We start from the raw sequence: 15829 nt of genomic DNA, 5'->3' as shown, positions 1-15829 counted from the left end.
TAGCTGTGTTCGAGTGAGAAGATCCTCACGTTGTTGCCGTAAACTAAAATGGGCTTATTTTGTCATGGTTAGAATGTTATTTAGTGTTCATTAATACAATTATAATTTCTATAGTATTCCGAAGTTAATGACCCCTCATGTTAACAGACTGTCTAATTATCCGCAATATGTTTGTTTTGTCTTCAGAGAAGAAAATCGCGATACCAAGATCTGGACTTTGAAGTAAGTCAATTTACTGGTTGGCAAAGTGCATGCTTCAGGCTTTTGTTGTTACACTGAGCATTTGTGTTCGCCCTACCCTTTAATTTACTACTGTTGTTACACTGAGCATTTGTGTTCGCCCTACCCTTTAATTTACTACTGTTGTTACACTGAGCATTTGTGTTTGCCCTACCCTTTAATTTACTACTGTTGTTACACTGAGCATTTGTGTTTGCCCTACCCTTTAATTTACTACTGTTGTTACACTGAGCATTTGTGTTTGCCCTACCCTTTCATTTACTACTGTTGTTACAGCTTTGAGCATTTGTGTTTGCCCTACCCTTTCATTTACTACTGTTGTTAAACTGAGCATTTGTGTTTGCCCTACCCTTTAATTTACTACTGTTGTTACACTGAGCATTTGTGTTTGCCCTACCCTTTAATTTACTACTGTTGTTCATCTGAGCATTTGTGTTTGCCCTACCCTTTAATTTACTACTGTTGTTACACTGAGCATTTGTGTTTGCCCTACCCTTTAATTTACTACTGTTGTTACACTGAGCATTTGTGTTTACCCTACCCTTTAATTTACTACTGTTGTTACACTGAGCATTTGTGTTTGCCCTACCCTTTAATTTACTACTGTTGTTACACTGAGCATTTGTGTTTGCCCTACCCTTTAATTTACTACTGTTGTTACACTGAGCATTTGTGTTTGCCCTTTGTGTTTGCCCCTTTAATTTACTACTGTTGTTACACTGAGCATTTGTGTTTGCCCTACCCTTTAATTTACTACTGTTGTTACACTGAGCATTTGTGTTTGCCCTACCCTTTAATTTACTACTGTTGTTACACTGAGCATTTGTGTTTGCCCTACCCTTTAATTTACTACTGTTGTTACACTGAGCATTTGTGTTTGCCCTACCCTTTAATTTACTACTGTTGTTACACTGAGCATTTGTGTTTACCCTACCCTGTAATTTACTACTGTTGTTACACTGAGCATTTGTGTTTGCCCTACCCTTTAATTTACTACTGTTATTACACTGAGCATTTGTGTTCGCCCTACCCTTTAATTTACTACTGTTGTTCATCTGAGCATTTGTGTTTGCCCTACCCTTTAATTTACTACTGTTGTTACACTGAGCATTTGTGTTTGCCCTACCCTTTAATTTACTACTGTTGTTACACTGAGCATTTGTGTTTGCCCTACCCTTTAATTTACTACTGTTGTTACACTGAGCATTTGTGTTTGCCCTACCCTTTAATTTACTACTGTTGTTACACTGAGCATTTGTGTTTACCCTACCCTTTAATTTACTACTGTTGTTACACTGAGCATTTGTGTTTGCCCTACCCTTTAATTTACTACTGTTGTTACACTGAGCATTTGTGTTTGCCCTACCCTTTAATTTACTACTGTTGTTCATCTGAGCATTTGTGTTTGCCCTACCCTTTAATTTACTACTGTTGTTACACTGAGCTTTTGTGTTTGCCCTACCCTTTAATTTACTACTGTTGTTAAACTGAGCATTTGTGTTTGCCCTACCCTTTAATTTACTACTGTTGTTACACTGAGCTTTTGTGTTTGCCCTACCCTTTAATTTACTACTGTTGTTAAACTGAGCATTTGTGTTTGCCCTACCCTTTAATTTACTACTGTTGTTACACTGAGCATTTGTGTTTGCCCTACCCTTTAATTTACTACTGTTGTTACAAACTGAGCATTTGTGTTTGCCCTACCCTTTAATTTACTACTGTTGTTACACTGAGCATTTGTGTTTGCCCTACCCTTTAATTTACTACTGTTGTTACACTGAGCATTTGTGTTTGCCCTACCCTTTAATTTACTACTGTTGTTACACTGAGCATTTGTGTTTGCCCTACCCTTTAATTTACTACTGTTGTTACACTGAGCATTTGTGTTTGCCCTACCCTTTAATTTACTACTGTTGTTACACTGAGCATTTGTGTTTGCCCTACCCTTTAATTTACTACTGTTGTTACACTGAGCATTTGTGTTTGCCCTACCCTTTAATTTACTACTGTTGTTACACTGAGCATTTGTGTTTGCCCTACCCTTTAATTTACTACTGTTGTTACACTGAGCATTTGTGTTTGCCCTACCCTTTAATTTACTACTGTTGTTACACTGAGCATTTGTGTTTGCCCTACCCTTTAATTTACTACTGTTGTTACACTGAGCATTTGTGTTTGCCCTACCCTTTAATTTACTACTGTTGTTTTACACTGAGCATTTGTGTTTGCCCTACCCTTTAATTTACTACTGTTGTTACACTGAGCATTTGTGTTTGCCCTACCCTTTAATTTACTACTGTTGTTACACTGAGCATTTGTGTTTGCCCTACCCTTTAATTTACTACTGTTGTTACACTGAGCATTTGTGTTTGCCCTACCCTTTAATTTACTACTGTTGTTACACTGAGCATTTGTGTTTGCCCTACCCTTTAATTTACTACTGTTGTTACACTGAGCATTTGTGTTTGCCCTACCCTTTAATTTACTACTGTTGTTACACTGAGCATTTGTGTTTGCCCTACCCTTTAATTTACTACTGTTGTTACACTGAGCATTTGTGTTTGCCCTACCCTTTAATTTACTACTGTTGTTACACTGAGCATTTGTGTTTGCCCTACCCTTTAATTTACTACTGTTGTTACACTGAGCATTTGTGTTTGCCCTACCCTTTAATTTACTACTGTTGTTACACTGAGCATTTGTGTTTGCCCTACCCTTTAATTTACTACTGTTGTTACACTGAGCATTTGTGTTTGCCCTACCCTTTAATTTACTACTGTTGTTACACTGAGCATTTGTGTTTGCCCTACCCTTTAATTTACTACTGTTGTTACACTGAGCATTTGTGTTTGCCCTACCCTTTAATTTACTACTGTTGTTACACTGAGCATTTGTGTTTGCCCTACCCTTTAATTTACTACTGTTGTTACACTGAGCATTTGTGTTTGCCCTACCCTTTAATTTACTACTGTTGTTACACTGAGCATTTGTGTTTGCCCTACCCTTTAATTTACTACTGTTGTTACACTGAGCATTTGTGTTTGCCCTACCCTTTAATTTACTACTGTTGTTACACTGAGCATGAGCATTTGTGTTTGCCCTACCCTTTAATTTACTACTGTTGTTACACTGAGCATTTGTGTTTGCCCTACCCTTTAATTTACTACTGTTGTTACACTGAGCATTTGTGTTTGCCCTACCCTTTAATTTACTACTGTTGTTACACTGAGCATTTGTGTTTGCCCTACCCTTTAATTTACTACTGTTGTTACACTGAGCATTTGTGTTTGCCCTACCCTTTAATTTACTACTGTTGTTACACTGAGCATTTGTGTTTGCCCTACCCTTTAATTTACTACTGTTGTTAAACTGAGCATTTGTGTTTGCCCTACCCTTTAATTTACTACTGTTGTTACACTGAGCTTTTGTGTTTGCCCTACCCTTTAATTTACTACTGTTGTTAAACTGAGCATTTGTGTTTGCCCTACCCTTTAATTTACTACTGTTGTTACACTGAGCTTTTGTGTTTGCCCTACCCTTTAATTTACTACTGTTGTTAAACTGAGCATTTGTGTTTGCCCTACCCTTTCATTTACTACTGTTGTTACACTGAGCATTTGTGTTTGCCCTACCCTTTAATTTACTACTGTTGTTACACTGAGCATTTGTGTTTGCCCTACCCTTTAATTTACTACTGTTGTTACACTGAGCATTTGTGTTTGCCCTACCCTTTAATTTACTACTGTTGTTACACTGAGCATTTGTGTTTGCCCTACCCTTTCATTTACTACTGTTGTTACACTGAGCATTTGTGTTTGCCCTACCCTTTAATTTACTACTGTTGTTACACTGAGCATTTGTGTTTGCCCTACCCTTTAATTTACTACTGTTGTTACACTGAGAAAATTTGTGTTTACCCTACCCTTTAATTTTTAATTTACTACTGTTGTTACACTGAGCATTTGTGTTTGCCCTACCCTTTAATTTACTACTGTTGTTACACTGAGCATTTGTGTTTACCCTATCCTTTAATTTTTAATTTACTACTGTTGTTACACTGAGCATTTGTGTTTGCCCTACCCTTTAATTTACTACTGTTGTTACACTGAGCATTTGTGTTTGCCCTACCCTTTAATTTACTACTGTTGTTACACTGAGCATTTGTGTTTGCCCTACCCTTTAATATACTACTGTTGTTACACTGAGCATTTGTGTTTACCCTACCCTTTAATTTACTACTGTTGTTACACTGAGCATTTGTGTTTGCCCTACCCTTTAATATACTACTGTTGTTACACTGAGCATTTGTGTTTACCCTACCCTTTAATTTACTACTGTTGTTACACTGAGCATTTGTGTTTACCCTACCCTTTAATTTACTACTGTTGTTAAACTGAGCATTTGTGTTTGCCCTACCCTTTAATTTACTACTGTTGTTACACTGAGCATTTGTGTTTACCCTACCCTTTAATTTTTTATTTACTACTGTTGTTAAACTGAGCATTTGTGTTTGCCCTACCCTTTAATTTACTACTGTTGTTACACTGAGCATTTGTGTTTGCCCTACCCTTTAATATACTACTGTTGTTACACTGAGCATTTGTGTTTACCCTACCCTTTAATTTACTACTGTTGTTACACTGAGCTTTTGTGTTTGCCCTACCCTTTAATTTACTACTGTTGTTAAACTGAGCATTTGTGTTTACCCTACCCTTTAATTTACTACTGTTGTTAAACTGAGCATTTGTGTTTGCCCTACCCTTTAATTTACTACTGTTGTTACACTGAGCATTTGTGTTCGCCCTACCCTTTAATTTACTACTGTTGTTACACTGAGCATTTGTGTTTGCCCTACCCTTTAATTTACTACTGTTGTTACACTGAGCATTTGTGTTTGCCCTACCCTTTAATTTACTACTGTTGTTACACTGAGCATTTGTGTTTGCCCTACCCTTTAATTTACTACTGTTGTTACACTGAGCATTTGTGTTTACCCTACCCTGTAATTTACTAGTGTTGTTCATCTGAGCATTTGTGTTTGCCCTACCCTTTAATTTACTACTGTTGTTACACTGAGCTTTTGTGTTTGCCCTACCCTTTCATTTACTACTGTTGTTAAACTGAGCATTTGTGTTTGCCCTACCCTTTAATTTACTACTGTTGTTACACTGAGCATTTATGTTTACCCTACCCTTTAATTTTTAATTTACTACTGTTGTTACACTGAGCATTTGTGTTTACCCTACCCTTTAATTTACTACTGTTGTTACACTGAGCATTTGTGTTTACTCTACCCTTTCATTTACTACTGTTGTTAAACTGAGCATTTGTGTTTGCCCTACCCTTTAATTTACTACTGTTGTTACACTGAGCTTTTGTGTTTGCCCTACCCTTTAATTTACTACTGTTGTTACACTGAGCATTTGTGTTTACCCTACCCTTTAATTTTTAATTTACTACTGTTGTTACACTGAGCATTTGTGTTTACCCTACCCTTTAATTTACTACTGTTGTTACACTGAGCATTTGTGTTTGCCCTACCCTTTAATTTACTACTGTTGTTACACTGAGCATTTGTGTTTGCCCTACCCTTTAATATACTACTGTTGTTACACTTTAATATACTACTGTTGTTACACTGAGCATTTGTGTTTACCCTACCCTTTAATTTACTACTGTTGTTACACTGAGCTTTTGTGTTTACCCTACCCTTTAATTTACTACTGTTGTTACACTGAGCATTTGTGTTTGCCCTACCCTTTAATTTACTACTGTTGTTACACTGAGCATTTGTGTTTACCCTACCCTTTAATTTACTACTGTTGTTACACTGAGCATTTGTGTTTACCCTACCCTTTAATTTACTACTGTTGTTACACTGAGCATTTGTGTTTGCCCTACCCTTTAATTTACTACTGTTGTTACACTGAGCATTTGTGTTTACCCTACCCTTTAATTTACTACTGTTGTTACACTGAGCATTTGTGTTTACCCTACCCTTTAATTTACTACTGTTGTTACACTGAGCATTTGTGTTTGCCCTACCCTTTAATTTACTACTGTTGTTACACTGAGCATTTGTGTTTGCCCTACCCTTTAATTTACTACTGTTGTTACACTGAGCATTTGTGTTTGCCCTACCCTTTAATTTACTACTGTTGTTACACTGAGCATTTGTGTTTGCCATACCCTTTAATTTACTACTGTTATTACACTGAGCATTTGTGTTTACCCTACCCTTTAATTTTACTACTACCTTGTGTAGCACTTAAGCTTATTGGAGTAACATGGTTTTGACACAAAACAGATGTATTGATGTGTGGCGTAGTTAAGGTAAAAGCAACGCTGTCAATCTAAACCCGTACAGGGCCGCCAGCAAATCTCCCCCGCTCATGTTGTCCCCCTCCATCTCCTGCATACATCCATCGGCTATGAGTTGATGTGAAAACTGTTACTCTTAATGAGGTCACGTTTCACACCTGACTTCTGCACTTTTTCTATGGAAAATATGACATTGGCTGACAGCCCAAGACACAAATGTCTCACACCACTTCTGTGGGTTTATTCCATTTCTCCATCAAATTTGTGTCATCTGACTATTCTGCATAAATGCAAAAAGGTAGATTTGATAATAAAATTGGCCATAAATGATATGTAATTACTCAACTGGCTTACATTATATGCAAAAAAATCCTTAAAAGACATTGGCCCCTTTAATATGTCTCAGGCTTGCCGTAATACCAGTGGCAGATGAAATGCTATTCAGAAAGGTGTAGAGGATGGTTGGAGAGGATAATACATTACATTATAATCTCCATCCTATTATTGGCTTTGATTTCCAAACCAAAAACCAACCCCTTGCCATTGCAGAAAGTCATGCACACCAGGAAAAGACACATGGAGCTGTTCCAAGAACTGAATCAGAAATTTCAAACCCTGGATCGATTTCAAGACATACCAAATATGGGCAGCATGGTGAGTAATAATACCAGGAACAGGAAATCAGCAGTAACAGGAAATGGTGAAGGAGGGAGATGATTGGTCAGCGGTCGGCTGTTGTAGACCAATTACAGAGCTGGAGAAGATCCAGGTGGGGTGATTGGTCGAAGCTGGTGGTTGTCGACCAATTAGAGTACAAAACAAGATAATGTCAGGATAGATAGTCTTTTTTAGATGTCCATCCGCTCAGCAACACACGTAGTGAGTCATTGAGCAAATTAACAGATCCAGTGACATGGCCCTATACCTAACAGGCCTGTCAGCTGCTACTGGTGAGGGGGTTCAGTGACATGGCCCTATACCTAGCAGGCCTGTCAGGTGCTACTGGTGAGGGGGTTCAGTGACATGGCCCTATACCTAACAGGCCTGTCAGCTGCTACTGGTGAGGGGGTTCAGTGACATGGCCCTATACCTAACAGGCCTGTCAGCTGCTACTGGTGAGGGGGTTCAGTGACATGGCCCTATACCTAACAGGCAGGCCTGTCAGCTGCTACTGGTGAGGGGGTTCAGTGACATGGCCCTATACCTAACAGGCCTGCCAGGTGCTACTGGTGAGGGGGGGACTAGCCTCTAGTTGAGAGACTCTGTCTGAGAGAGGGTAGGCATTATCTCATTTAGGCAGTCTGCAGATTCGCTGGCTCTTTCTCAATTAATATTTCCATATTTCCTTGTATCCTATCTCCTCTCCTCCTTCTCAACCATATTGAAGGAGAAGGTCCAAGGTCCCTCCACTCGGACAAGGATGCAAGGAATCGAGAAAAGGATCCTGCTTGGCTCTCTTTACCACCACCCAGCAAATTGGGGGGGGGGGGGGGGGGCAAGGTTAAGACTATGTACCATAGATGTATTGAAGAGAGCCACTGTGAGATGGTTGTCTGTCGTCGTGGTAGTCCATCTGAATTAGAGTTCATCCATTCAAATCCAGATGTGTATCATTCAAGAGACCAGACATGGTCATTCATGATTGATCACTACTGAGTGAATGCTTTCTGCATTGCTTTCTGCACTGTATCCTGGGAAATTGGCCTGTTGACCAAAACACACTCAGGCCTATTGTTGTGTGAGAATAGTGTCAGCTCTGCGGCATGCAAGTAGGCAGGCAGGCAGTTAGCCCCTCGGCCTGCCATGTCATGTAATCTTCTCTCTCTTCTCTCACATTTCAATCAGCCCCACTGCACAGTGTAATTCTCTGCTTGTTGCTTAGTAACCACCACAAGGACATTTATATAGAAAACTACATCCCTTTGTTTTTCTTTTTTTTCTTCTTTTACTGCAGTGTTGGCTGGTCTAGTTGAATAAATGAATGGCTGAAAAATGTACTGCAGTGCTGGCTGGTCTAGTTGAATAAATGTACTGCAGTGCTGGCTGGTCTAGTTGATTTGCAGTGCTGACTGGGCTGCTTAAATGGCTGGTCTAAATAAATGTACTGCAGTGCTGGCTGGTCTGCAGTTGAATTAAATGTACTGCAGTGCTGGCTGGTCTAGTTGAATAAATGTACTGCAGTGCTGACTGGGCTGGCAGATTAAATGTACTGTAGTGCTGGCTGGTCTAGTTGAATAAATGTACTGCAGTGCTGGCTGGGCTGGCTGATTAAATGTACTGCAGTGCTGCCTGGGCTGGCTGATTAAATGTACTGCAGTGCTGGGTAGGCAGGCTGATTAAATGTACTGCAGTGCTGAATGGGCTGGACTGGCTGATTAAATGTACTGCAGTGCTGGCTGGACTGGCTAATTAAATGTAGTGCAGTGCTGGCTAGGCTGGCTGATTAAATATACTGCAGTGCTGAATGGGCTGGACTGGCAGATTAAATGTACTGCAGTGCTGGCTGGGCTGGCTGATTAAATGTACTGCAGTGCTGGCTGGACTGGCTAATTAAATGTAGTGCAGTGCTGGCTGGACTGGCTAGGCTGCTGGCTAGGCTGGCTGATTAAATATACTGCAGTGCTGAATGGGCTGGACTGGCAGATTAAATGTACTGCAGTGCTGGCTGGGCTGGCTGATTAAATGTACTGCAGTGCTGGCTGGACTGGCTGATTAAATGTACTGCAGTGCTGGCTGGGCTGGCTGATTAAATGTACTGCAGTGTTGGCTGGGCTGGCTGATTAAATGTACTGCAGTGCTGGCTGGGCTGGCTGATTAAATGTACTGCAGTGCTGGCTGGGCTGGCTGATTAAATTAGTGCTGGCTGAATTAAATGTACTGCAGTGCTGGCTGGGCTGGCTGATTAAATGTACTGCAGTGCTGGCTGATTAAATGGCTGGCTGATTAAATGTACTGCAGTGCTGGCTGGGCTGGCTGATTAAATGTACTGCAGTGCTGGCTGGGCTGGCTGATTAAATGTACTGCAGTGCTGGCTGGGCTGGCTGATTAAATGTACTGCAGTGCTGGCTGGGCTGGCTGATTAAATGTACTGCAGTGCTGGCTGGGCTGGCTGATTAAATGTACTGCAGTGCTGGCTGGGCTGGCTGATTAAATGTACTGCAGTGCTGGCTGGGCTGGCTGATTAAATGTACTGCAGTGCTGGCTGGGCTGGCTGATTAAATGTACTGCAGTGCTGGCTAGGCTGGCTGAATAGCTGGCAGGCTCCAGAGCTACAGACAACATTAGTGACCATTGTGTGTTCCCTGACTTTATAGTAACAGCTCCGATAGCTCGCTGTCCTATTTGACTCCCTACTAGTCTCTTTGTGAGTGTCAGTGAGAGTACATCCAGATTATGGGAACAGAACGGCACACAGCCAGACACAGTGGAAGCTCGTCCTCTAGTCCCTCTTCACCGTTATTCAGCTGGAAGGGAACGCACTATTCATTTGATTTCTTCCATGATATAATCTAACTATATTATTCACATTTGAGATACTTATCATTACCTTTTGTTACTTACACTTCTCATAGAACCATTACACCATTAATATGCTCTACCAGAACATTAGTTGAGGTGATCAATGCATAGAGGCAGTACAGCATGATTCAAAGTCCATTGTTTTGCTACACTTTATAATATTTTCATAATAATTTTCACGGATAATCCATTATAACTTTCATATTAATGTTTATAAATGTTTTACAGTGATGAAATTCAAATGTATTTATAAACAGTTTATTCATGCTTATTCATTAAAGTTATTATTAACCAATGTTACCCAATGTTTAAGAAGAAGAACTGTAACCAGTGACACTGAAGCATGTTCCCTTCTAAGTGATAACCCTCACATATCCCTGTATGTATATATCCTTTACCCTATCCTATATATTACATATAAAGTATATGTGGTATAACATATAGTAACAATTTATAGTGAACCATGTTTAGTGACTGTAAGGCATGCTATCTGCTATGTCTGCTATGTCCCTGTCCATATCTGCTGCTAACCTGTCCCCGTCCCTGTCCTCCCAAGGACAAGGCCATGGCCAACAAGAACCCCTGGGAGAGCTACAACCCAGCCTGTGAGTACCAGAACTACGCCAGCATGAATGCACTAGACCCTGACCCCAAGGACTCTCTGGAGATGACCGCAGCAGAGTGGGAGAAGTGTGTCAATCTCCCCTTAGACGTACAGGAAGGAGACTTCCAGACAGAGGTCTGATCTGATCTAAACAAACCAGGAAATGAGTCCAAAATGGCACCCTTTTCCCAATGAAGTGCACTACTTATGACCAGGTCCTATAGGCCTCTTTTTCACCAGTACCCAAAGGGCTCTTTTGAACAGGACTCATAGGGCTCTGGTCAAAAGGTAGTGCACTATATAGGGAATAGGGTGACAGTTTGGATGCACTCCAGGAAGGAGACTTCCAGGAAGTAAAAACCAGGAAGAGGAAAACCAGGAGAAAAATGATAACCAGGACATGGAGGAAAGGGGAAAGGATGTATTTTGCACTGAAAAAATGGACAGACTGTCCTAACAGCCTTGGCCCAGTACATATCTGGATTCTAAAGGAGTTTGACAAGGACATGATGTGTCAATACCTTTTAAGAGGAAAACAGAGGACAGGAGGAAAAAATACAACAAAAAATACAACAAAAATCATCAGTGTTACTTTTTGTATTCTCACTAGTGTACTTAGTGCAGCGGGCCAGCCAGGTGGGTGTACAATATTTACCATCATGTGTTTCAGAGTACCCATGGTAAGAAGAATTGGTTTCAAAAAGGTGAACATCTTTCTAGATGAATAAACCTCAAAAGCTAAATGAAGACATAATACAATGTCAATCCCAGCTTCGTTGGGTCCAGTTTTATATTTCACAAAACTGGACCCTGGAAGCACAATGTATATATTTATGCAGGTTTTTAAAAAGTTTATAACAAGTCTGTTTGGCCATTACTATACTTTTTACTTTATAATATAAAATATATATGAGCGAGAGTGGCAGGCAAAGAGGATTTTCTGTCATATAAAAATGAATGTTTGTCAAAGCTACATTCTTCATTGCTTTAAATGCAATAAAGGTAATACTCACTTTTATATGAATAATATATTTCACAAACTTTAATACTGCAGAATCTTGCTTGAAGAATCTCGGCTAAAACTCTCTCATCTGCAGCCCTGTATAAAATATTTAAAAATGAAAAATGTTGTATTGGTGTAAATAAACTTTTGTCTACATATGTTTTACTTGTGCCAATTTATTTTAATGAGACAAGAAATGCCAACTTGATCAAGCGTTATAGCGTTATAAAATGTTAACATTTGAACAAGGAATGTAAATAAAAGAGGAAATATGTTCGTACTGCTTCAGAGAACGTGTCTATCTGGTGGTCATGCCTTTGTCAGATGCTCTTTAAACCAACAGGTTCTCCTCAGAAGCCCCGTTTATACCTTGTGCTAACATGTTTTATTTAACTAGGCAAGTCGGTTAAGAACAAATTCTTATTTTCAATGACGGCCTAAGAAACAGTGTGTCGTTCTGCCTGTTCAGGGGCAGAACGACAGATTTGTACCTTGTCAGCTCGAGGGTTTGAACTTGTAACCTTCCGGTTACTAGTCCAACACTCTAACCACTAGGCTACCCTGCCGTCTCTACACTCTAACCACTAGGCTACCCTGCCGTCTCTACACTCTAACCACTAGGCTACCCTGCCGCCCCTACACTCTAACCACTAGGCTACCCTGCCGCCTCTACACTCTAACCACTAGGCTACCCTGCCGTCTCTACACTCTAACCACTAGGCTACCCTGCCGCCTGGCTACCCTGCCATCCCTACACTCTAACCACTAGGCTACCCTGCCGCCTCTACACTCTAACCACTAGGCTACCCTGCCACCCCTACACTCTAACCACTAGGCTACCCTGCCGTCTCTACTCTCTAACCACTAGGCTACCCTGCCGTCTCTACACTCTAACCACTAGGCTACCCTGCCGTCCCTACACTCTAACCACTAGGCTACCCTGCCGTCTCTACACTCTAACCACTAGGCTACCCTGCCGCCCCTACACTCTAACCACTAGGCTACCCTGCCGTCTCTACACTCTAACCACTAGGCTACCCTGCCGCCCCTACACTCTAACCACTAGGCTACCCTGCCGTCCCTACACTCTAACCACTAGGCTACCCTGCCGCCCCTACACTCTAACCACTAGGCTACCCTGCCGCCCCTACACTCTAACCACTAGGCTACCCTGCCGCCCCTACACTCTAACCACTAGGCTACCCTGCCGCCCCTACACTCTAACCACTAGGCTACCCTGCCGTCTCTACACTCTAACCACTAGGCTACCCTGCCGTCCCTACACTCTAACCACTAGGCTACCCTGCCGTCCTACACTCTAACCACTAGGCTACCCTGCCGCCCTACACTCTAACCACTAGGCTACCCTGCCGTCTCTACACTCTAACCACTAGGCTACCCTGCCGCCCTACACTCTAACCACTAGGCTACCCTGCCGTCTCTACACTCTAACCACTAGGCTACCCTGCCGCCCCTACACTCTAACCACTAGGCTACCCTGCCGTCTCTACACTCTAACCACTAGGCTACCCTGCCGCCCCATGTGTCCTTTGCCCTGATCTTTTCCACATTCTGATTGTGCCCAAATCTTTTGCCAGGTGTAGACATTATAAAGACTCATTGTGATCTTATTGTGATCAGATTTTCCTGACCAATTCCAGAGGTAGTCGGGGTGCATTGTGTCTGGATATCTTACAAGTGTAGACAGATCTGAAATCATTGACAGGTGGTATGATTGACTTATGGCACAACATGGCTTAAAACAAATGCATGTATCTTGTTTTGAAAAACTCTTTGTGAAATCATTTACATACAAGTATACCTGTTTACATTGCAGACACTGTGGATGGATCAGAGACATTTTAAGACCATGTGTAGATGCGACAAACCTTGATCAGATAGTGATTGTATCATATTGATCAGATCGCAAAACCTACATGCTAGTGCAAGGTGTAAACAAGGCTTATTAAGATGTATTGCATCTGGTTCTGCCATCTTTGCTTTGTTTTTTACCTCCCATTAACAAACCCACATTAGGTTGGACAGAACGAACAGAATGAACAGAACGTACATGTGAAATGAAAGAAGTCAGGCTTACACTTCATACAGTATTCTATCCATATCGTGGAAGTTCAGCATGATAGAAATGTAAAGGCAAAGTTTCCAGCGTTAGCAGAGACTTGGAAATGGGGATACTTAGTCAGTTGTCCAACTGAATGTATTCAACTGAAATGTGTCTTCTGCATTTAACCCAACCCCTCTGAATCAGAGAGGTGCGGAGGGCTGCCATTATCAACATCCAGGTCTTCAGTGCCCAGGGAACAGTGGGTTAACTGCCTTGCTCAGTGGCAGAAAGACAGACTTTTACCTTGTCAGGTAGGGGCTCCGACCCAGCAACCTTCCGGTTACTGGCCCAACGCTCTAACCACTAGGCTACCTACCTGCTGGTTATTATTAGGAACAATCAGAGAGATACTGAATAGAACATTGATATGAGGTAGTGGAGACCTACAGTTATTATTAGGAACAGTCAGATAGATACTGAACAGAACATTGATATGAGGTAGTGGAGACCTACAGTTATTATTAGGAACAGTCAGAGAGATACTGAACAGAACATTGGTATGAGGTAGTGGAGACCTACAGTTATTATTAGGAACAGTCAGAGAGATACTGAACAGAACATTGGTATGAGGTAGTGGAGACCTACAGTTATTAGGAACAGTCAGAGAGATACTGAACAGAACATTGATATGAGGTAGTGGAGACCTACAGTTATTATTAGGAACAGTCAGATAGATACTGAACAGAACATTGGTATGAGGTAGTGGAGACCTACAGTTATTATTAGGAACAGTCAGAGAGATATTGAACAGAACATTGGTATGAGGTAGTGGAGACCTACAGTTATTAGGAACAGTCAGATAGATACTGAACAGAACATTGATATGAGGTAGTGGAGACCTACAGTTATTAGGAACAGTCAGATAGATACTGAACAGAACATTGGTATGAGGTAGTGGAGACCTACAGTTATTATTAGGAACAGTCAGATAGATATTGAACAGAACATTGGTATGAGGTAGTGGAGACCTACAGTTATTAGGAACAGTCAGAGAGATACTGAACAGAACATTGATATGAGGTAGTGGAGACCTACAGTTATTAGGAACAGTCAGAGAGATACTGAATAGAACATTGATATGAGGTAGTGGAGACCTACAGTTATTATTAGGAACAGTCAGATAGATACTGAATAGAACATTGATATGAGGTAGTGGAGACCTACAGTTATTATTAGGAACAGTCAGAGAGATACTGAACAGAACATTGATATGAGGTAGTGGAGACCTACAGTTATTATTAGGAACAGTCAGAGAGATACTGAACAGAACATTGATATGAGGTAGTGGAGACCTACAGTTATTAGGAACAGTCAGAGAGATACTGAACAGAACATTGATATGAGGTAGTGGAGACCTACAGTTATTATTAGGAACAGTCAGAGAGATATTGAACAGAACATTGATATGAGGTAGTGGAGACCTACAGTTATTATTAGGAACAGTCAGAGAGATACTGAACAGAACATTGATATGAGGTAGTGGAGACCTACAGTTATTAGGAACAGTCAGAGAGATACTGAACAGAACATTGATATGAGGTAGTGGAGACCTACAGTTATTATTAAATACTGGAACAGTCAGAGAACAGTCATACTGAACAGAACATTGGTATGAGGTAGTGGAGACCTACAGTCATTATTAGGAACAGTCAGAGAGTTACTGAAAGAACTTATAAACTGGGTGGTTAGAGCCCTGAATGCTGATTGGCTGTCAGAGAGATACTAACAGAACATTGATATGAGGTAGTATGACAAAACAGTTATTATTAGGAACTGTCAGTAGATTACTGAATAGAACATTGATATGAGGTATGGAGACCTCAGTTTAGGAACAGTCATGAGCCAGATATGAACAGAACATTGATATGAGGCTGTGTCAGACCTACAGTCATTAAGAACAGTCCTAGATACTGAATAGAACATTGGCCAGGTAGTGGAGACCTACAGTTATTATTAGGAAAGTCAGATAGATATGTTAGAACATTGGTATATGAGGTGGTGGTACCTACAGTTATTA

The 15829-nt window shown here is 40.9% G+C and overlaps 1 protein-coding gene across 6 annotated transcripts in view; it reads left to right on the top strand.

Moving 5' to 3' along the window:
* Window positions 1–11843, top strand: part of LOC124041093 (adhesion G protein-coupled receptor B3-like) — a 113650-nt gene extending 101807 nt beyond the window's left edge. For all 6 annotated transcript variants that reach the window (XM_046358255.1, XM_046358252.1, XM_046358254.1 and 3 more), the window contains 3 exons: window positions 187–222; window positions 7111–7215; window positions 10637–11843. In XM_046358255.1, the coding sequence (XP_046214211.1) occupies window positions 187–222; window positions 7111–7215; window positions 10637–10825 (330 nt within the window). In that variant the 3' untranslated portion in view covers window positions 10826–11843. The remainder of the gene's footprint in view (window positions 1–186; window positions 223–7110; window positions 7216–10636) is intronic.
* The last annotated feature ends 3986 nt before the right edge of the window (window positions 11844–15829 follow it).

This window comes from Oncorhynchus gorbuscha, linkage group LG08, assembly GCF_021184085.1.
Source record: "Oncorhynchus gorbuscha isolate QuinsamMale2020 ecotype Even-year linkage group LG08, OgorEven_v1.0, whole genome shotgun sequence".
Lineage (NCBI taxonomy): Eukaryota > Metazoa > Chordata > Actinopteri > Salmoniformes > Salmonidae > Oncorhynchus > Oncorhynchus gorbuscha.
The sequence above is the reverse complement of the archived record's forward strand: the minus strand, read 5'-3'. Positions and strand labels throughout refer to the sequence as shown.